Here is a 23,670-nt window from a genome sequence, read left to right as displayed (position 1 = left end):
CTCTCTCCTAGAAATAAATAAAACATTTAAAAAAAAAACAAAGAAAAATTCACTTGACTGTGAGCTTTCTTTCTGTATTAAACTTCCCCAGCACTCAGCAAAATCTATGACACTTAATATTTGTTGGTTGACACTAGGAGTTTCCAATCAGCTTTTCATTCATAGAACATGTTAGTTGAGGGTTCACTATGTCATACTCCCATGCTGGACATGGAGATAGGAACACAAAAAAACTCACCCCAGGAAGTTCACAGTAGTAGATACATGTCAACAATTACTTAAAAATATGTGGTCAGGGGTGCCTGGGTGGCTCAGTTGGTTAAGCATCCAACTCTTGATTTTGGCTCAGGTCACGATCTCATGGAAGTTCTTGGGATCGAACCCTGTGTTGGGCTCTGCACTGACAGCATAGAGCCTGCTTGGGATTCTCTTTCACTCTCCCATTGTCCCTATCCCTGCTTGTGAATGCTCTTGCATTCTCTCGCTCTCAAAATAAATAAATAAACATTAAAAAATAAATAAATAAAATCATGTGGTAAGGGCCAACCCAATTAAATTGGGGGAAATAATCGTTGTTGTTCTTGTTGTCTTTTAACAAATAGTGCCAGAACAACTGGATATCCATGTACAGAAAAATGAAGTTGGACCCTCTACCCAAACCATTTACAAAAATTAACTGAAAATGGATTAAAAATCTAAACGTAAGAGCTAAAATTATAAAACTCATAGAAGAAAACATAGTAAATCTTTGTGACCTAAGATTAGGCAATGGTTTCTGAGACTGACACCAGAAACACATATAATAAAAGAAAAAAGATAGGTTGAACTTCATCAAAATTAAAAATGCTAGTATTTCAAAGGATGTCATCAAGAAAGTGAAAAATCATCCCACAGAATGTGAGAATATATTTGCAAATTAGATATCTGATAAGGTACTAGTATTCAGATATTTATGCAACTCTTACAACTAAACCATAAAAAGGCACATAACTCAATTTCTCTTTGTGGGCAAAGGATTTGAATAAATATTTCCCTAAAGAAGACATACAAATGGCCAATGAAAACATGAAAAAGTATTCATCACCAGTCATTCAAGAAATGCAGCTCAAAATCACAATGAAGTACTACTTCACACCTATTGGTGTGACTATAATCAAAAGGTGGATAATAACAAATGTTGGCAATGATGAGTAGAAGTTAGAACCTTCATACATTGCTGGTAGGAATCTAAACTGGTGCAGCTGCTTTAGAAACAGTTGGACTATTCCTTAAGGTATAAAACACCAAGTATGACCCAGTCATTCCACTCTTAGTTATATAACCAAGAAAAGTAAAAACATATGTCTGCACAAAAACTAGTATGTAGAGGTGCTATTTGTAAGAGCTGAAAAGTAAAATCAAACCAAATATCTATTCATTGAAGAATGGATAACAAAATGTGGCATATTCATAAAATGGAATCATATTTATCTGTAAAAAGAAATCAAGTCCTGAAAGATATTACAATATTAATGAACCTTGAAAACATTATGCTAAGAAGCCAGATACAAAAAGCCACATACTGTATAATCCATTTATATTAAATGTCCAGAATAAGCAAATCCAAAGAAACAAAAAGTAGAGTAGTGATTGCCAGGGGTTGCAGAGAAGGTGAATGAAGAATGATTGCTGGGGTGCCTGGGTAGCTCTGTTGGTTGAGCTTTGGACTCTTGATTTCAGCTCAGTTCATGATCTCACAATTCATGAGTTTGAGCCCCACATCAGACTCTGCACTGACGGTGTGGAGTCTACTTGGGATTCTCTCTCTCTCTCTCTCTCTCTCTCTCTGCCTCTCCCCCACTCACACTCACTCTCTCAAAACAAATAAATAAACTTAAAGAAAAAGGAATGATTGCCTTATGATCATGAAGTTTCTTTTGGAGTGATGGAAATGTTCTGAAATTAGATAGTAGTGATCATTACACAACATTTTGAATATACACTGAGTTACACGCTTTATTGTTTTTTTATGTAAACTCTACCCCCAAGGTGGGATTCAAGTCCCACATCAAGAGTCACATGCTCTACCAAATGAGCCTGCAAGGTGCCTGTTGAGTTGCATGAGTTGCATACTTTAAACAGATGGATTTTATATTCTGTAAATTATATCTCAATTAAAAATATATGTACTCATAGAAGAGTATAAACAGAGTACTATGGGAGCAGCTAACTCCATCTGGGAGAGGCTGTGAAGGCCAGAGGAAGAAAACCTTGGGTGGGATTTGAAGGATAATGCTGGATGACAACAGTGGATGGAGAGAGTCGGGCATACTGAAAAGGACAGAACACGTATGTTGGAATTGGACTTCTGTTCCTAAGCTAGTCCTGCTACATACTAGCTGTGTGACCTTGAACAGGTTACTTAATCCCACTAAAATAAATATCCTCATCAGCAAAATGGAGGATGCCTACTTCATGGGTGCAAATTAGACAGGATACTGTATGTAGAACACTCAGTAAGTATTCAACAAGCATAGCCCTCTCTTTCTACCCTCAACTTCATACTGCTATTTTAGGTGGAACTAATGTTAAGTGTAAAAGCAGAGCAGGAAAAAGGCCTAGCTTGGGTTTGAATGGCAAGAAGTTCAATAAGGCTTAAGTATAAAGGCAGCTAGAAACAGAAGAAGGTGTTTTAGTCAGAAAATAGAGACTCTGAGGATGCCTGGGTGGCTTAGTCAGTTGAGCATCCAACTTCAGTCAGGTCATGATCTTGCAGTTAGTGAGTTCAGGCCCCACATCAGGCTCTGTGCTGACAGCCTGGAGCCTGGAGCCTGCTTCAGATTCTGTGTCTCCCTCTCTCTCTCTGCCCCTCCCCCACTTGTTCTCTTTCTCTCTCTCTCTCTCTCAAAAATAAAAACAAACAAAAAAATTTTTAAGTGATAAAAAAAAAAAAATAGAGACTCTGTAAGCCAAAGAAGGAGCTTTGGATTTGGTCCTATAATTTAGTCCTAAATCCACTGAAGTTTCAAAGAGAAGAGGAATGTGAAGATATTGGTTCTTTAGATGAGAGAAGAGGGAAGGGTGGCCCAGAGTAGACAATAGTAGCAGCTCTGGCACCTCAGGAGAGGGTGTTGATTTTTTAACTATATTAAGTGTAAACCAAATCCATGCATATTAGAGGCACTTGATGTGGCCTATTTGCTACTGAATTGTTAATAATTATTTGGTGACAGGGGCACCTGGGTGGCTCAGTTCGTTAAGCATCTTGCTCTTGGTTTTGGCTCATGTCATGAGCTCATGGTTTCATTCAAGCCCTGCATTGGGCTCTATGTTGGCAGCAAGGAGCCTGTTTGGGATTCTCTGTCTCCCTCTCTCTACTCCTCCTCCAATTGCTCTCTCTCTCAAAATAAATACACTTAAAAAATTTTTTTAAATAATTATTTGGTGACAGATTTTCTATATTTTAATTGCTTACTTCAGTTAGTATTTTGGTAAAACCAAATCTTAGATAATTCCAGTAAAAAAAAAAAGTGCTTATTGTTGAGAACAGTACAATCTCCAGCCTAAGCACTATGTGGCAAAATTGAAAGAACTTGGCTCTATTTTTGACTGAAGCAGGTTATGTAACGTGCTGTGAATTTATTTCCCTTTCAGAGAATAAATAATGACAACGTTAACCTGGCTGACTTCAAAATATTGTGAATATAAACAAACATCTCAAAGCTCTTTGAAGTTCATTGATGGAAAGTACCCTTCAAATAAAAAATTTCATTGTATAAATAGTGAATTATTATTCTTTTTCTGAATCAATTTTTAGTGTTCCTTCCTCTAATCTTGCCCTTGAACATTTCTACAATTACAACAACAATGAAAAACCTTCTGAATTCTTTATTTTTTAATGTGTTATTTATTTTTGAGAGAGAGAGAGAGACAGAGAGAGAGAGCATGAACAGGGGAGGGGCAGAGAGAGAGGGAGACACAGAATCTGAAGCAGGCTCCAGGCTCCGAGCTGTCAGCACAGAGCCCCAGGGGTGGAGCTCGAACTCATGGACCTTAATTAAGATCATGACCTGAGCCGAAGTACGATGTCCAACTGACTGAGCCACCCAGGCGCCCCTTGAATTCTTATTCTGAAAAAGTCCCTGCAGTGTATTGCAGTTAGTAAATTCTAAACACATGTGCATAGTGCACTGCAGTTACAAAACACTTTTACAAATACAATCACATTCAGATTAATTGATTTCTCCCAATAAGCTCATCTGGTAGTGTTGATGAATTTGGTATGCGAAGAGGTGAAATGAATTGACTAAGAGCACCCAGCTAGAAATGAGCAGGACCAGTGCTTAAACTCAGGTTAACTCTAGATTCCAAGCTTTGCCTATCTTCATTAAACTAGGCAAAGATTCTTACACACACACACACACACACACACACACACTTAATTCCCTACAATATGTTCCATATTTCCTATAAAGAATAAGCTATTTCTTGGGGTGACTCAGCTGGTTAAGCATCCAACTCCTGGTTTCAGCTCAAATCGTAATCTCATGGTTCCTGAGAGTTCTACATTGTGCTCCATGCTGACAGTGCAGAGCCTGCTTGGGATTCTCTCTCTCCCTTTCTTTTTGCCCCTCGTATGCTTGCATATGTGGGTATGCTCTCTCTCTCTCAAATAAATAAACTTAAAAAAAAAAAGAATAGGGTGCTTCTGGGCTCTTAAGTACTATATTGAGACAGGGGTAATTAAAAAAATCTTTTATGTTTATTTTTGAGAGAGAGAGAACACGCAGAAGCGAGCAGGGGAGGGGCAGAGAAGGAGTGAGACAGGACCCAAAGTGGTCCCACAGCAGACATCCTGATGCAGAGCTGGAACTCAGGGACCTCGAGATCATGGCCTGAGCCTAAGTCAGATGCTTAACTGACTGAGCCACCCAGGTGCCCCAAAACAGAGGTAATTTATTTGTAGATTAAATAGTACTGGCTAAGAGAAATTTATCAGCTTTTAAATGTTTTAATTTATTTCTATAAAACTACTTTAAATGAGTAACCCAAGCATTTCTCAAAATAACATGTCAATATCACACAAATTATTTGAATCAATGATATATATTAAATCATTATAGCAGCAATTATTCTGAAATGAACGTACATATTATACTACTCTCTGCATAAATATATAGCGTATTTTTTTATAAATAGTTTATTGTCAAATAAATATATAGAGTATTTAAAATACAACATAGTAATAATGGTTTATAGTCAATTTGAAGAATTCGATCAGGGAATAAACTTTCATAATACCTAAATTGGACATGTATTAATCATGTTTTTTTATTTTGTATATTTTGTGAGGCTTTGACATCTTGGTGGCCTTACTGACAGAGGAGTCCTCTCAGGGCTAATTCCTAGAGATAACAAATGACTCCCCAGTGACCGTACTTTTCATATGCAAACCAACCCACCCAAAGTTTATATCCCTAAGCACCTCCTTTATCTAACTCATAGACAAGCCACTATTCCCCCTGCTCTAAATTACTCCAGGGCAACTAGAGACCACCATATAGACAAGAACCTGCTAAAATTATTCAAATTATCCAATCCAAAATTTGCTCAAACTTTCTTACACTGCCTTGTCCACTCCTTCCTGCAGACGCCACAATAAATGCTCTGGCCCTGCTTTCTCTTTCACTCTTTTCTGCCTCTTACTTGACTCCGGTACTTCCCCTGTGGCCCCCATAGTGTGGCATGCCCCCCACCCTAGAAGCTGTAAATAATAAACTCTTCTTTCAAAGGCAATTGTCCCTGTGTCTGTCACCTTACCATACCTAACTAAAACAAATCTCAGGTACAAATCAAGACAACTGTGGTATTGTTCCTTAACTAAGAGTAAATAAAGAACTGGGAGAAAAAAAAAGAAGGCGATGTTCCATTCATTACGTACCAGAAATGAAAGATCAAAGACGAAATACACTTTTTTGGGTGAGTGACTTCTAAATTTATTTATTCTTCCAACATTTATCTATTGAGAGTTTACTAAGTGCGTGGCTCTGTGTTAGGCAGTGAATATACAGTAAGGAAGAAAACAGATTTAATCCCTCTCCTTGTGAGATTCACAGTTTAGAGAGAAAAGATCAGCAAGAAAGCAAGTGAACAAACACATAACTACAAAGCGTGCTACACTTCCAAAGCCATCCAGGTGCCCCTGATTTACAGTTTTAAAAGCTTACTTACTGTGTAGAGAATAGACTGTAGCGGAACAAGACTAGACGTTGGGTGACCTGTCAGGAGTCTAGTGCAGTAGGCCAGGAGAAAGATGATGGTGGCTTGGCCTAGGTAGATAATAGTGGAGATGGTCAGATTTGGGGGTGCCTGGGTGGTTCAATCAGTTTAGCGTCTGACTCCTGATTGAGGCTCAGGTCATGAACCCAGGGTTGTGGGATCCAGCCCCATGTCGGGCTCTGTGCTGAGTATGGAGACTGCTTAAGAATCTCTCTCTCCCTCTACCCTTCTCCTTTGCTCACACACTCTCTCTAAAAACTAAAAATAAATAAAAATAAAAGGAAAGATTGTTAAACAAAAAAGAGAAGAAGAAGTGTCAGATTTGGTTAATTTCTTGATGATTTCACGCATGGTGTGGCCAGAGATGAGGTGATATTTTGAAGGTGGAGCTGACAGGATTGCCACGGGTCACACGGCTAGTGAGTGGTGGGGGCTTTATTCAAATCTCAGTTTGTCTGATTCTACAGCCATGCTTCTAACAATACTAGGCCGTTGCAATGCTGAACGACAAAAGCATAAATGCAGAAAGGAAAGTACAGAGTATCTTCAAGTCTTGAGTATCTTGAGCCACTATATGCTTGAGGTAAGGCTTTGTGGCACAAGGCAAAAACAAAACCTCTGGACTAGATGCACAGGAGATCAGGGTTCAAATTCTGCTTTTGCCTTGGCTTCTTCATCAGCATGGATCACATGGCATCTAATGTCCCTTCTAGCTTTAACGCTCTGTGATTCTACTATTCAGCTCCTGGGGAGATACAGCTGACTATGTATGGTGCCACCCACAGGTGTACAAGGGAAGATAAGAAGGCTTAGCATATGATTAGCATACTAATTACTGCAAGAGCAGATGAGAGGTGCAGGACTAGAGACTGTCTTCAGTTTCAACACTATTTGGTTTAGTAGAAGTACTTGGTTTTAGTAGATTGCTTTCAAGGAAAACAGAAAGCAGGTCTATACATTGTTGTCATTCCAATTTTCAGGATATGCTAGAATTTTACACTTCATTCATCCAAATATTCAAGCATTTATTCCCTCAATGAGCATTTAAAACCTATTGAGTATTAGGTGTACTCAATAACATTTATTGAGCAAATTTAAGTGAAGTTAAAAAACAAACAAGAGAGGGGCGCCTGGGTGGCTCAGTTGGTTAAGTGTCTGACTTCATTCAGCTCAGGTCATGATCTCACAGTTCGTGGGTTCAAGCCCTGGATTGGGCTCTGTGCTCAACACTTGCTCAGAGCCTGGAGCATGCTTCAGATTCTGTGTCTCCTCCTCTCTCTGCCCCTCCTCTGCTTGAGCTCTGTCTCACTATGTCTCTCAAAAATAAATAAATGTAAAAACAAACAAACCAGGACTTTTTTAGACTTTACATCTGGCTTTTTAAGACTTTACAACGATCTTATACGGTACTGTTGGGCAGTCTAATCACTTGCCCAAGGCAACTCACTCGGTAAGGTAGTGAGCCCAGTATTCATATCTGGGTCTGCTGGATTTTTTGCCTCACCACATAGGAGCTTATGAAAGCGATCACAGTCTAGTTGGGGCGTGGGACAGTGTGTGTGCTGTATTAAATACCCTGAAAAGGTACAGCATGGAGTGATCCATGATCTAGAATAGAAGTCAGCAGACTTTCTCTGTAAATGGCCACATAGTATGTGGGTCATGATAGGGTCTGAGGCAGCCACTCAGTCCTGCTGTTGTAGCACAAAAGCAGCTACAGACGACAAAACATAAATGAATGGGCATGGCTGTGTTCCACTAGGACTCTGCTTCATGGATAATGAAATTTAAATTTCACATAATTTTCACTTGTCACAAAATATCATTCTTCTTTTGATCTCCCCCACCCCAATCATTAGAAATGTAAAAACAAATTCTTAGCTTGAGAGCTGTAGGAAAAATAAGTGGCAGGCTGGATTTGGCCCTTGGGCTTGTGTTGGCCAGTTTGGGGTGCTATGACAAATACCACAGACTGGGTGGCTCACACAATGAACAATCATTTCTCACAGTTCTAGAGGCTGTGAGGTCCAAGATCAAGATGCTGGCAGTTGTGGTATCTGGTGAGAGACTTATTCCTGCTTTGCAGACAGCCAACTTATTGCTGTATCCTCACGTGGCATTGAGAGAGATCATCTCTCTCTCCTGTCTCTTCTTCTAAGGGCATTAATTCCATTTATGAAGGCTCCTTCCTGATGACCTATTTACCTCCCAAAGGCTCTAAATACCATTACAGTGGGAATTCAAGCTTCAACATACAGAGTTTGGGGACACACATTCACTCTGTAACAGTTTATGAGGAGGTCCTGGCATCATGAAGATTTCTGTGATCACTCTTCTCTGCAGGCCAGACTTCACAGTAGGAACTGCAGCAATGGATTGGGAAACTAAATGCAATAGGAGTAATCGTATCCTTGCACAGCAGGGGCCAAGTGTCAGCACTTAACTGCTAAGGGCTAAGTGGGCATGGTTGCCACAATGGACAGCAGAGTCAAAGCAGTAATTAGTCTGACTTGTGCAGATCTATGTCATTGGCTCGTCATGGTGTTCCTAGAAATGAAATAGATAGGGCGCTTATTAAAGTCTTACTTGAACTGGATCAGTAGAGAAGTCCTTGGTTAAGTAAACAAAAGGCTAGCCTGTATCATAAAAAGAGAGTCACAGCCTTTCAATCAAATTCTCAGACTCCAGCCGGTTTACAGACCCCAGAAACGCTTAAATGAAGGGAAGGCTACATCCCTTAGAAGGATGACATAGGGAACTACCAAAAATTTATAGTTAATCTTTCTCTAGCCTCTACCAAAGGGACTTACAACCTTTACTTGGGTAACTGTGCACTGGGGGAAAGGAAACAATCAGACCCTTTGGGGACTACTGGACAATGGGCCTGAACTGACATTGATTCCAGGAGACCCAAATGTCACTATGGCCCATTAGTCAGAGGAGAGGCTTAGAGAGGTTAGGTGATAGGTAGAGTTTGATCTCAGGTCTGTCTCACAGTGGACCCAGTTGGACCCCAACTCCATCCTTTGTTATTTATTCAGTTCTGGAATGCATACGTGGAATAGATATACTTAGCAGATAGCAGAATCCTCGCATTGCTTCCATGACCTGTGACATGAGGGCTATTACTGTAGAAAAGGCCAAGTGGGAGCTCCTGGAATTGCTTCTACCCATAGAAATCGTAAGTCAAAATCAATAGCCCATTCCTGGAGGGGCTACAGAGATTATTGCTACCACAAACCTATTCCACCCCCCTATCTGGCTTGTGCAGAAGACAGATGGGTCCTGGAAAATGACAGTGGACAATCAAGAGCTTAACCAGGTGGTGGCTCCAGTTACAGCTCTTGCACCAGATGTGATTTCCTTGCTTGGACAAATGAACATACCCCTGGTACCTTGTGTACAGCTGCTGATCTGGCAAATGCTTTTTTTCTTGATACCTGTTAGTAAAACCTACCAGAAGCAGCTCACTTTTGAATGGCAAGGTCACCAATATACTTCACTGTCCTACCTTGGGGTACATCAGCTCTCCAGCCCTATGTCATAATTTAGCTCACGAAGATCTTGATCACTTTTCCCTCCCACAAGGTATCACACTGGTCCCTTATATTGATGACATTATGTTGATTGGACCTAGTCAGCAAGAAGTAGCAATGACTCTAGACTTATCAGTAAGGTGTTTGCATGTCACAAGGTGGGAAATAAATCCAAAACGATCTTAGGGGCTTCTACCTCAGTGAAATTTCTAGGGGTCCAGGAATACAGAGGCAACATATTTCTCAGTTGGGTGTTCTACTCCATGCTACTTACTGAGCAACCTAAAAAGCTGCTAATTTTGAATGGGGCCCCGGACAAGAGAAGGCTCTGTGACAGGCCCAGGCTGCTGTGCATGCTGCATTGCCAACTTGGGCCAGATGATCCAGCAGATCCAATGGGGCTTGGAGTGTACGTTGCAGATAGGGATGCTGTTTGGAGCCTTTGATAGGCCCCTAGGTGCATCACAATGCATGCAGGCCCTTAAAATTTTGGGAAAAAGGCCTACCATCTTCTACAGATAATTTCTTCTGGAAACAGCTCTTGGCTTGCTACTGTGCCTGAACAGAGACTAAATTGTTCACCCAGTTACCATGAGACCTGAGCTACCCATCATAAACTGAGTGTTGTCTGACTTACCAAGCCATATAGTTGGTTGTGCATAGCAGCATTCCACCATCAAATGGAAAGGGCCCAGCAGGCCCTGAAGGCACAGGTGCGTTACAGGAAGAAGTGGCCCAGATGCCTGTGGTTCCCACTCCTGCTACAATGGAAGGATCCAGCAAGGAGGCAGCTGTCTGCAAACTAGGAAGAGGGCTCTCACTAGACACTGAATCCGCTTGCACCTTGATCTTGGACTTCCCAGCCAGCCTCCAGAACTCTGAGAAAGAAATTGTTGTTTAAGCCACCCAGTCGAAGGTGTTTGTTATAGTGGCCCAAACTGACTAAGGGAGAAACTGTAATTTGCCAACCCCTGACCTAGAGTCCAGACTGGCCCTGTCCAATAGAACTTTCCGTAACAATGGAAATATTCTATACCTGCTCTGCACAATATAGTTGTCACTAGCTACATGTGGCTGTTGAGCACTTGAAGTGTGACTAATGCAACTAAGGAGCTGAAATTGTAATCTAGCCTTCTTTTCCATTCCTGTGGCCCTTATCATTTCTCGTAGGATTCATATAGTTCTCAATTAGCTCCCCTGTCTCCATTTTTCATTCTCCTCCAATCCATCCTTCACAAAGCTAGAGGGGGTTTTCTAAAACCAACTAGGACCCTAGCACTTCTCCAAGGTTATGGTTCCTGGAAACTTTAGAAAGAAGTTCAATTCATTAACATGCCATGTACATACTTTCCTTAGGAAATCACACCCCAAAAACCAAGAGCACACTTTAAACACTGTATATTAGACAATTTGACAATAAATTGTATTTAAAAATAGTGAAATAGAAAAAGGAAATCACAAAGAAGTAAAATACCTTCCTTTGATAAATTTCTTAAGAGTAGTCCCTCATCAGGGCGCCTGGGTGGCTTAGTCGGTTAAGCGTCCGANAAAAAAAAAAAAAGAGTAGTCCCTCATCATACTTTGTCTCTTCTAACATTCCACACAGTGGCCTTCTGAATGCTACCATGAAAAAAACTTGGCTTTGGAGATGGAAATTAGAATCCTGCTTCTGGTACATACGAGCAGAGACAACATGGGTTCTTAATCACCTTGAGCCTTACTATACCTCTGTGCTAAATGGGAATGGTGTTAATTATATCAAGGGTTTTGGTGAAGATTAAATTAGTCGGCACTTAGTAAAAAGGCTGTATACATAATTGCTCTTGTTATAATAACTATCAACTTTAGAAATGTTTCTCAAAAAGCAATACTGGTCTGACTTTACCTAACATACTTTACCTAACATGTTTATCCCAAACACTCCTTTGACATTTTCCATCTTTAGGTTCAAGACTGTAATTTTTCCTCACTTGTTTCTCTAACCAAAATTTTCAGCAATACCAATGGACATTTGATTTTTGAGAGTCAAATGACAATGCCATTATATAAGCATGTCAGAAATGAAAGAAAAAGCAGTAATATTTTAAGTACCCATAGGGACTTTTCAAAGGGGACTTTCTCAGTGAGTTCTCCCAGGAGTAGTAGGAGAGGCACTGCCCTCAGAGAGGAAAATGAAGTAAAGAAACCACATTTTCAGGGGTGCCTGGCTGGCTCAGTTAGAATAGCGTGCTACTTTTGGTCTTAGGGTTGTGAGTTTGAGCCCTATCTTGGGGGTGTGGAGATTACTTAAGAATAAAAATCTTTTTTTTAAGGTTTATTTATTTGGGGAGAGAGAGAGAGTGCATGAGCAGGGAAGGGGCAGAGAGAGAAAGAGAGAGAGAGAGAGAGAGAGAGAGAGAATCCCATGCAGGCTTTGCGCTGGGCCTGATTCGGGGTTCAGTCTCACAACTGTGTGATCATAACCTGAGCCGATATCAAGAGTGGGACGCTTAACTGACTGAGCTACCCAGGTGCCCCAAGAATAAAATCTTTAGGAAAAAACAAACAAACAAACCTATGTTTTCAGAGGGGGTAAAAGAAGTGACAATTTAGTTTATATTGAAAATGTTCTTTTGCCTTCCCTAGGGAGAGCCTGAAAGCACAAGATTTCTAAGATTAAGTATACTTTTCATTAGTCCACATTACACTTTATGATGGATTTATATCAATAGTTCATTTATCAGGTCTTGAAATCAGTGCAATTCCACCATCTTAAGAAATACCAAAAGAAGACATTGTCATCAGTACGCTTTAAGGGCAGTAAAGATTGATTATTACGTGAACTTAAGGTTTTCAAAGCACAAACTGAATCTGTTATATTGAGGGATATCTCTACAAAAACACCCAACTCTCAAGGTTAAAATTTCTTGGAAGACAGGGACTTTTTATAATCATCTTTACTTATTTGTGTCAGTCTGCCTCAGTGTAGTTACCATATATACTGCACAGTAAAACGGGAAACTGGTAGCCATACCTGCTTATTCTCTCTGGTGCTCAAGTTTGCAATCCCTACTAAATGCTCAGTAAATTCATGCCAAAGACGTGAATAATATTCATACGGTAATCATGGTGATTCCTTAATCTCACCAGCGAGTGGAACACAATTTTTGAGCCTGCGAGAGGACTGCTGGTTTGTACCCCTAATCAATGAGCCCTAAGAAACAAGCCCTGTAGCCACCAAGCCGTTTTCTTTCCCGCTGAAACTTCAGCCTCCAATCTTGGTTGTATTTTCTTTCATTTTACTTACGGCAGTTTGCATACACTTTGGTATATTTTAGACGTTCTTAAAAATTTTAACTGTCCAAGCAGAACTTTTTGTACCTTGGTTACACACCCCTTCCTCAAGAAGGCCATCGGCAAGACAAAGAGAGGGACTGGAGGGGAGGTAAGGGCATTTAAATTGGAGAAACCTGGTCATTTCCCAGGGCGACCAAGGCCTCAGGTGGGAGGGGGGAAATGGAAGCCGAGAACGCCACGTGACCTTGGGGGCCCCCGGGCTGAGTCGACCCCGCCCCTCCGCTCGCCGCCGGGGGGCGCATGCGCAGCCCGTGTTAGTGATGGAGGAGAGAAGATGGCGGAAGCGGAGTGAGTGACTTGCTGGTGACTGATGTCGTAACCGGGGGGCGAGTGGGGCAGCGACATGTCCCCTGAGGGGAAAGCTCAAGGCTCTTTTGCGGGCAGTTCAGGGAAAGGGAGACCCAAGAGCTTCCTTATCTTGCTTGGAGGAGCCCGCTTGGCCCATATGGGGGGCGGAGGCTAACTGTAAGGGTCTAGTTACCTCCAGGCGGGAGCGCCCCTTCCGCCGTGTGATCCCGAATCGGCAGGGCCCTGCCGGCAGAGTCACCCCAGGGACTCCGACCGCTGGGGTCTTCCGGGAGGTGAGCCCCAGGGGGCCCCTCAGGCGCTGTCATCCCTGCAAGTGGGCCCCGCGGGGAGCCTTGTCACGGATGCCCGCGCCAGGGGCCCGCGGAGGCTGGGTAGGGTTGGGCGGGCACTGCCAGGCCTCCTTAGCGCTCCCCTCCTTCCCGCCCCGGCGTCACCCCACTCCTCCTCAGAGGGAGAACCTGAGACGAAGCTGCTCACCGCCCTCCCCCAGGAGGCGTGGAGAAGGTGTCCTAGCGCGGGCCTTAGCGCGGCGGGGGCTCCTGCGGGTCTGGCCAGGCTGTAACACCCCGGAAAGAAAGCCCTTATTTCCCCCTGGGTCTCTGGCTGCAGTGTTGCTGCCTGCGTTAGAGGGCCATGTTCTTGCGTGGCGGTGTGGTGTGACGGTATCCTTAGTTAGCTACTCAAACTTCGTGTTTCCTGGGTAGGCCTCTTGTGCACCAAGACTGCCAGCTGTATTTTGCAGACAGTACTACGCACAGACGGTGGAGTTAGTAAAATTGGTTTTTTTGTGCCAGGTCTCCAAATGCAATACAATGGTTTGGTCATTTCTACTCACTGATGTTTAGATTTGGGCCTAGAATTTGGATTATCTGTGACCATTTTTGGTTTATGTTAGTGAACGAACTCACCGTAGGGTTTCAGTTTGAGGACATGGTTGTGCAAAATAGCAGTCTCAAAGGACCAGGATTTAAACTGGCTCTTTGCATATCACTGCTACACGGTTAAGAAGTTTTGACAGCCAGCAATTCAGCAAAAAGTGTCCCTTATCTACCACTAAATCTGTATGCTGTTAAACAGTTACCATATGATTTGATGATTGGAAGGCATTTTGAAAAACTGTTAAACAATCCTAGAGTAGCGTAAAGATGTATGAGTCATTTACTCATGAAAAAAGTGAAGTCAGCTGTTTTCCTCGACTATTTTCCTTTCATTTTTCCTTTCATTAATTGAGTTTTTGTTTCTTTTAATTCCTTGGAGAGCATATAAATACTATTTGCATAAATGATGTAAAGAACAAAGATAATTTGTACGTAAAGGGACACCATATGGGAATAGTGTGTGTATGCACAATTAGTGCGAAATTCCTTTGTCTTTCCATGAAGTAGAAAGTGTTCTTGTTACATCCTTGTCAATGATTCTGATGTGATGTGTGTCAGATATTGTTTCTCAGAAGAAAAGACAGGATAAGAAAGGCAGATAAAATTAGTATATCTTCGAGTGTGCTTTTCACTAGTCTGGTGCATTTCTAACCCTACAAAAACTATTGTAGTTTTACTTTAGAACCATAGTGAGGCCCTCAGATTTTACTTAAAATGTTGTTTGAATTTGTTCAGTTATAGATTCAGTGTTAAGTGGAATTTTATACCACAACAATGAAGTGACTTTGAAAGAATCAAAGTCTGGTACAAAAAGGGCCTTTACTGTCCATATATGAGGAAAATGACGTAATTATGCTGTTTTCAAAATTTGGAGCAATTCTTTGTGAAAGGAGTTTTTGGAAGGAAGTGAGGAAATTGTTGTCAGCTGCTTCTCTGTTTTCCAGGAGTAATCTGCTTATAAGTATAACCAGAGTCAGTAGGTGTATTAAGGACCATGTTGTAGACTAATTAGGGGAAAAGCCAGTGTGAGTTAATAAAAAATTATTTTTACTTTTTTTTTTTAAAGTGTTTAGTTTTGAGAGAGCGAGAGAACGTGTGCGCATGCATGAGTGGGAGTGAGATAGAGGACCTGAAGCCAGCTCTGTGCTGATAGCAGAGAGCCCAACACAGGGCTCGAGCTCATGAACCGTTGAGATCATGACCTGAGCCAAAGTTGGGACGCTTAGCCAACTGAGCCCGGTGCCCCTACTTTTTTTTTTTTTTTTTAAATGTAAGCTCTGTACCCAATGTGGAGCTTGAACTCACCATGAATCTGAGATCAAGAGTTGTATGCTCTACCCACTGAGCCAGCCAGGTCCCCACCCCTTGGAGGCCCCACATTGGGTTGTAGAGATTACTTAAAAAATAAAATCTTAAATTATTTTAAAAATTAACTTATTTAGTAAGAGAACATATTTTTAAAGCAGAGTGTATGTGGTAACCAGAAATAAGCTAATGAACGCAAGTCCTTCAGCATCCTATTTTAATGAATAGATCAGAATGACTTTGGTCGAAGGAAAGTAAAGAAAAACTTTAAAGTATTCTGAGGTTGCTCTAGTATTTATCTTTTAGGTATAGTATTCTCTTATAAGCCTGTTTTGTTTTCAATCATCTTTCAATTATGAAAGATAAACTTTAGGCCAGGATTTATTAAAGTTGCATATCCTGAATTATTTGAACTCAAATTTAGAAGAAATTAACTATCAAACATGCTATATGTTGTGAAGTGCTTTTCCTTTCTAAGTGCTTATGGTGACTGTGTGCCATCTGTGCTATTTTATGAGAGTTGCCTTAAAATTTTAGATTGTTGCTGATTATTTCTTTGAAGTAATTAATATTCTTTAAAGCCTATAATATAATGCTTTTGCCAACGCACACCCTTTGTGTTATCTGACAGATTCAAGGACCACAATACAGCTATGGATAGTGAGGCAAACTCTGGCACATCTTCTGTGTCGACAACAACCAGTAGTACCACCACCACAACTATCACCACTTCCTCCTCTCGAATGCAGCAACCACAGATCTCTGTCTACAGTGGCTCAGACCGACATGCTGTACAGGTATTTCAGTTATAATGAAGGGTGCACCGGCTAAGACTTAGGATGCCATTATTTTTCTCTTAAGCCTGATGAACCTATTGTTTTACACCCTCAAATGAGTGAAATGATATTTTCTAAATGAGTACAGTGAGAATACTTAATATTTGAAACACTCAAAAGTTATTTAATAGTCACTCTTGAGAAGGCTGACATTTGTCAGCATGTGGCTTAGAAAACCATAGGTCAGGAAAATTATAATTGGAAAGTCTCTAGGTGGCTGCTACAATGTGGAGACCCTCAGTCTACAGCCTTAATATGCTGAATGGATCTAGGTTTTTGTAGGTTCTTTTATATTTGAACCCAAAACATAGACTTAGGAAGATCTATTCAGGTCTTTGGATGATTTAAGAGGTTCATTTTATTTATTTATTTATTATTATTATTATTTTTTTTTACAAATAGTTTATTGACAAATTGGTTTCCACATAACACCCAGTGCTCATCCCCACGAGTGCCCTCCTCCATGCCCATCCCCCCTCCCCCCCACATCCATCAGTCCTCAGTTTTTGTCAGCATTCAAGAGTCTCTCATGGTTTGCCTCTCTCCCTCTCCCCCACCATTTCCCCCCTTCTTCTCCCCCTTGTTCCTCCGTCAAGTTCCTCCTAATCCTCCTATACGTGCAAACATATGATATTTGTCCTTCTCTGCCTGACTTATTTCACTCAGCATAACACCCTCAAGGTCCATCCATGTTGCTACACATGGCCAGATTTCATTCTTTCTCATTGCCACGGTAGTATTCCATGGTCTAGATAAACCACATCTTCTTGATTAATTCATCCGTTGATGGACACTTAGGCTCTTTCCATGTTTTGATTATTGTTGAGAGTGCTGCTATGAACTAAGAGGTTCATTTTAAACTCAAGTGGCTCAAGAACAGAAGCAGAAGAAGCCATTTAAAGTTCTTAAGGGCAGAGGGGGAAGGGTATATTCAGGAAAAGTTTTAGTTTCTTCACTTGGTTGACAAAATTAATTTTGGTTAACTTTTATAATGAGGTTGAGGCAATATGGTATTTCATAAAAAGGGCATGGGTATTACAGTCTGATATGTTCTTTGTTTGAATTCCATTTTCTTTTTTTTTTTTTAATATTTTTATTTATTTCTAGGAGAGAGAGAGAGCGCGCGAGCAGGGGAGGGTCAGAGAGAGAGGGAGTCACAGACTGAAACAGGCTCCAGGCTCTGAGCCGGCAGTCAGCACAGAGCCCGACACGGGGCTCGAACCCACAAACCGCGAGATCATGCCCTAAGCAAAAGTTGGACGTGTAACCGACTAAGCCACCCAGGCGCCCCTGAATTCCATTTTCTTAATCCTTAGTAGCTATGTGTCTTGGCTGAGAGGCATGATGTCTTTGAGCATCAGGAAACTGTAAAATGAGGATGAGACTACCTACTTCCTTAGTTATTATCATTTATGGAAGCATTAGAACTGTGTGGGGAATATTATATATGCCTAATCAATAACAATAGCTAATATTTATTGAACAATTACTATGTGCCAAGTATTTGATGAATGCTTTACATGGATTATCTTTTTTAAAGTTTATTTATTTTTGACACAAAGAGAGCACAAGCAGGGGAGGAGCAGAGAGAGAGAGAAAGAGAGAGAGGAGACAGAACCCTAAGCAAGCAAGGTACCTGCCGACAGCACAGAGCTGGATGTGGGGCTCAAACCCGTGACCCATGAGATCATGACCTGAGCTAAAATCAGGAGTTGGACTTTGAACTGACTGAGCCACCCTGGGGTGGGGGTTCCCTCTTTTTTTTCTTTTTTTTAAAGTTTATTTTTTCTGGAGAGAGAGCATATGCATGAGCAGGGGAGGGGCAGAGAGTGAGAGAGGGACAGAAAGAAAGAATCCTAAGCAGGCTCTGAACTGCCAGCTCAGAGCCTGACGCAGGGCTTGAACTTACAAACTATGAGATCATGACCTTAGCTGAGGTCAGGAGTCAGATGCTTAACCTACTGAGCCACTGAGTCATTTCTGGATTATCTCCTTTAATCCTCACCACACCTCTATAAAGTGGTTGGTGTTATTAGCTCCCATTTTACAGATAGGAAGGCTGATCTTTTAAATAGATTAAATAACTTTTCCTAAATGCACATAGCTGGTAGATTGTCTGGTTTTAGAGCTGTGCCTTTAACCACTCTGAGTTTTTATTTTTCCCATTATATCTGCTTACTCTTTCTACAGTCTCCACAATTTCATTCTACTCTGAAAATATTTTAACCTGTTTGCAGTATAGTCTTGACTTCCATTTTTCTAGATTGGATATCCCAGCATAATGGCTATTTAACTGTTGTGTTGTTTTGGATTCTGAAGTTACCATGGGGTGGAATCAGTTGTTGGAAATTGAGTCAGTCCAGCAAATGTTCAAACTGGAATGAGGAATATGTTTTTAATGTTCTTTACCTTCTTTGCGGGGGTATAGGAGAGAGTATCTAGATCTTTGAGCATGCATTTGATGTGGTATTTTAATATGATATTTTGATCTCTAGTTTTTATCTAAGCCGGATGTGTTAATAAAAAATAAAATGTTACTGGAGATGGATAGGTATAGATATATCTCACAAATAGCACTTACACTAGTTCTTATGAGATCATAGAATTGCTTCCCCTAAAATACAATCATATCAATATTTATTGAATTACCTAAGTAGTTCTTTAATACCTTCCAGCATTCTTTTCCAGTACCGTGAATTCTCTTTACCCTTCTTGCTTCTTTGAAAAATAAAATAAGAGCAATGTGTTGTACCTTTAACTTGTCTTCTAGTAGCCTCTCTCCCATGAGTGTATCATTGAATGATAATGAAAGACTATGTTGACAATAGCAGAAATGGCTACCCTCTGACAAAAATGTGTCAAATAGATTATTTAAGTTTGCTTTTAGTTTTGTTACAGAATTTGAAGAACATATTTAGATTTACCTGACCCAAAGGATGTAATGCTGTAATTCTAAATTGCTTAATGCTGGCCTATATATAGTCTCCTGCAACCAGAGGTCAAAAGCCTACATTGATATTGTGACAGGAATCTGTAGCAGATATAGCAAACTGTAGTTGGAGAGATGAGATATGAATACATGAAAGTAAACAAGGAAATATATTTTCTTGGAATTTGGATAAAGAGATTCATTGCTTTGTGGTTCATGGTGTCCTGACTCAGACCTCAAGCTATCGGATAATGACTCTGTTACTCCCTTAGTTCTGAACACTGTGGTTTGATCCTGAGATTAGGGTTCTGTGCTGTTTCAGATCACTGCGGGCATGATGTGACTTTGGAATGTGGTTGCAGAGGACTGATATAGTCTGATTTACGGGTTTGGACAGATCAAGGAGTTTTTCTCTGTTTCTAGAATACTTTTCTACATTTACCTATTTATGAAGTTTCAGGCTCAGATTTTATATTTTATTAATATTCACAGTAATTAACACTTTTTCAAGAATTTTTAGTTAGAATAGTTTTATTTTATGTTGAACCCAACATTTAAAAAACATTTAAAAAGTAATAGTAATTTAAAACATGGAATGGCTTTATAGTTTTACATGATTATTAATATAATACCTACTTCCAGATTTTTTTTCCAGATATTTACAGAAAAGTTCAAATGAGAAGGTAAAAATCTTCTTGAATCTAGCTGTCTATTGGTAGTCTTTTAATGTTTTTCTGAATATTCTTTCAAATATTTTTATATAAAAATGGTATCTTACTTTATACACTATTTAATATGTTTTTTTCACCAAATGATATATTTGGGATTTTTTTTTGTTGGTAAAAGTAGAAATATCTGTGCTTCTGAATACACAGTAGCTCCTAGGTGCTTGTGGCCATTTATATTAAAATTAAAATTAAGGAAAATTAAAAAGTCATTTTCTCAGTTGCATTAGCTGCATTTGTTAAGTGCTCAGGAGACACACGTCGCTAGTGGCTGCTATATTTGGCAGTGTTGATCTGCATTATTATTTGTAATGGCTGTAGAGTTATGCATATTCCTCTCAATACCCAACCCCTGAGTTCCACAAAATTTTGTCTAAAACACCATGCCTATATACATTCTTACTAACACTTTGAGAGTTATCTACTTTCCCATTTAGTGGTAATATTCTTTTAAGTTGGTTGTTCATCTGAAAGTTGGAAAATAGTATCATGTTTTAATTTGTAAATTTTGATGACTAATGAGATTGAAGATGTTTTCAAGTGCTTATTTGGCTCTTTTAGATTGTTTCGTGAATTGCCTCTTTTGGGTAGTTTTAATTTGTACAGATTAGTGAATCTTCGTCATATGTAACTGGGAGAGCACTATGTTAATAAACTTGACATTGAATATTAAAGTAGTGAAATTTTAAACTGCCACTTGTTTTATACTTTATAGTTGAATTAACATGAAGATCATGATTTGACGTTGGTTCACTTGACTCACCGCAGGTGATTCAGCAGGCGTTGCATCGGCCCCCCAGCTCTGCTGCTCAGTACCTGCAGCAGATGTATGCAGCTCAGCAGCAGCACCTGATGCTGCACACCGCCGCGCTCCAGCAGCAGCACCTGAGCAGCTCCCAGCTCCAGAGCCTCGCTGCCGTCCAGGTGAGACTTAACTAAATTCAGGCTTTATGAGGCTAATGGTGACATAATGTTGACATTATTTGCAGATAATTACTGAAAATAAATACATTGGTTATTATTTCAGTTCTCAAATGCTCTGTGATTAGTTTTCCTTAAAGAAATTAGTAGGCTGCCAAATAGAAATTAATAAAAAATATACAGATAGGTTTTATATGTTACTCTGTTGCTAGCTTCCATCCCACTTCTTTTCATCTACATTGCAGAAATACTATGCTAGTGTCATGGTTTTGTGGGCAATACAATTCTGGGTGCAACAGTGAATACTTACGGTTACAGGAATTGTGTTTACATTTCAGTGAAAACAATTTTTTAATGTAAATAACTTACATTAATTAAAAAAATCTAGCAGTATAAAATTGTTTATAAGAGGCCAAGTGGAGATATTCCTTTTCCAGACCTACTACTGTTTTTCATTCTTTACAGGTAGCCGCTGTTTAATATATATTTCTCCAGAAATTTTCTGTATAAAAATATATATACATGCGCCTTTCTTATATCCAGTCATACTGTTCCTAGTGATAACAGGATAGTTTTATGATTAAATACTTGTTTAAAAAAAGATTGTCATTCTTATTCTATTTATTTAAACAAGACTACATGTGAGATTTAATCTTAAATCTTCTTATGAGAGGAGGATTTCAGTTGACTGAACCTGAAAAGGGTTTATTTCTGTTAGGAACACGTCCCCAGCTGTTGTGTCTTCTTCACAGTATGATTTTAAATAACGTGTTCATGATGCAAGTTAGGAAACTGAAACCCACTGGCACTTGATGTAGCTCCGATTTCTTTTTCATAACGTTGGAGTGGTGGTTCCACTTGAAAGAAGAGAGACTTGTAGAGTAAAACTGACAATGAGTGCAGTTATTAAAATAAGATTAGCCTTTGGGTCCTTTGTTTTCATCGTTCAGCTTTTTGTTTTTTTCCTTTAATCTTTTGGGCCAAAACTTAATCTCTGTTGATTGTGAATTAGATTGGTTCATACCTAGACGTTTTGACCTTTATTGTGATTTTTTCTGGTATCTTGGTACCAGAAAGTTTTTAACTTCAGATTTTTATAGACATGTTATAAAGATCTTATTATTTTAGGCAAGTTTGTCCAGTGGAAGACCATCTACATCCCCTACAGGAAGTGTCACACAACAGTCAAGTATGTCCCAGACATCTGTAAGTGCCCTAAATTTTTTCCTGGATTTAAAAATGTTAATTACTGCTTTACAGACATAAACTTAATGTTTACAAAGTTGCTGTTGTATGTTTGTTGATTGGTACTTAGGTGATAAGCGCCTAGAAATAGAAATAAGTTTCAAGAATTCAGAGCTAATGTTAAGCTTCTGAAAATCGGAGTCTTTTTTTTTATACAATTTTTTTTTTAAATGTTTATTTTTGAGAGAGAATGAGCAGGGGAGGGGCAGAGAGAGAGAGAGGGAGACACATAATCTGAAGCAAGCTCCAGGCTCTGAGCTGTCAGCACAGAGCCCGACACAAGGCTTGAACTCACAAACAGCAAGATCATGACCTGAACTGAAGTCAGATGCTTAACCGACTGAACCACCCAGGCGCTCCAAAAATCTGAGTCTTGAAAAAAAAAATGTTTTTGTTTTATTTCTAATACATGCTTTTCCACTGATTTTGTTCAGATCTTATGTGATTCAAAATGATTACAGTTTTCAATGTGTATTGAAAGCCCGAAATGTACAATGCAGGGGTATTAAGCCATACATTTACTGTGATGTATTAAAGAATGTTGACCCTTAGTACACATCTAAATGTTTCTAGCTTTTTGGACACCTCACATTTTAGAAATTAATACTTTTCAGCTTTTGCTTACTTGACTTAGCTTGGCAAATTTACAAGTATCCATTCAAGATAATGTAACTTTTTAAAAAAATTTTAAATTTATTTATTTTGAGAAAGAGTGGGGTGGGGTGGGGGCAGAGAGAGTGGAAGAGAGAATCCTAAGCAGGTATGCACTGTCAGCACAGAGCCTGACACGGTGCTTGATCTCACGAACTGTGAGATCATGACCTGAGCTGAAATCAAGAGTTGGACATTTAACCGACTGAGCCACCCAGCACCCCTAAGGTAATGTAATTTATTTTGAGGAAGGAGTAAATCTGATTTGCTATATTGCACATATATACTGGGAAATTGTGCAGAGTTTCCCCGTTAAAAGAAATTTACAGGCATGTTATACTTGCTTAATTTTTATATCTTGATAGAATTTCACATTGTAAGAATATTGAAAATTTCTGTATACTCTTTACTCAGATTCACCAGTTGTTAGCATTTGGCTCATTGCTTTATCATTCTTTCTCTCTCTCTCTATATATATATATACATATAGACAGATATTTTTTTCTGAACCATTTGCAGTTTCCTTTATTCTTAAATACTTTAATATGTATTTCCTAGGAACAAAGTTGTTCTTTTATATATATGTGCTGCCGAAGCGAGCACCAAAGTTGTTCTTTTATAAAACCACATGAAAATGATCAGATGCAGGAAATTTAACATTCATACAGGGTAGTCCATATTCACATTTCATTAGTTCCAGATTGCTCTGCCTCCTCACTGTAGACGTTACTTACGGACCAG

The 23,670-nt window shown here is 39.7% G+C and overlaps 1 protein-coding gene across 14 annotated transcripts in view; it reads left to right on the top strand.

Annotated features, from left to right (window-relative positions):
- The first annotated feature begins 13,366 nt into the window (after positions 1–13,366).
- Positions 13,367–23,670, top strand: part of PHC3 (polyhomeotic homolog 3) — an 82,892-nt gene continuing 72,588 nt past the window's right edge. For 11 of the 14 annotated variants that reach the window (XM_077763657.1, XM_077763656.1, XM_077763654.1 and 8 more), the window contains exons 1-4: positions 13,367–13,418; positions 16,254–16,419; positions 20,881–21,036; positions 22,162–22,239. In XM_077763657.1, the coding sequence (XP_077619783.1) occupies positions 13,405–13,418; positions 16,254–16,419; positions 20,881–21,036; positions 22,162–22,239 (414 nt within the window). In that variant the 5' untranslated portion in view covers positions 13,367–13,404. The remainder of the gene's footprint in view (positions 13,419–16,253; positions 16,420–20,880; positions 21,037–22,161; positions 22,240–23,670) is intronic. The other 3 variants (XM_077763658.1, XM_077763655.1, XM_077763648.1) reach the window with 1 other exon arrangement.

Source organism: Crocuta crocuta, unplaced genomic scaffold (genome assembly GCF_008692635.1).
Source record: "Crocuta crocuta isolate KB4526 unplaced genomic scaffold, BGI_CrCroc_1.0 scaffold433, whole genome shotgun sequence".
NCBI lineage: Eukaryota > Metazoa > Chordata > Mammalia > Carnivora > Hyaenidae > Crocuta > Crocuta crocuta.
This window is presented reverse-complemented; position numbering and strand designations above follow the sequence as displayed.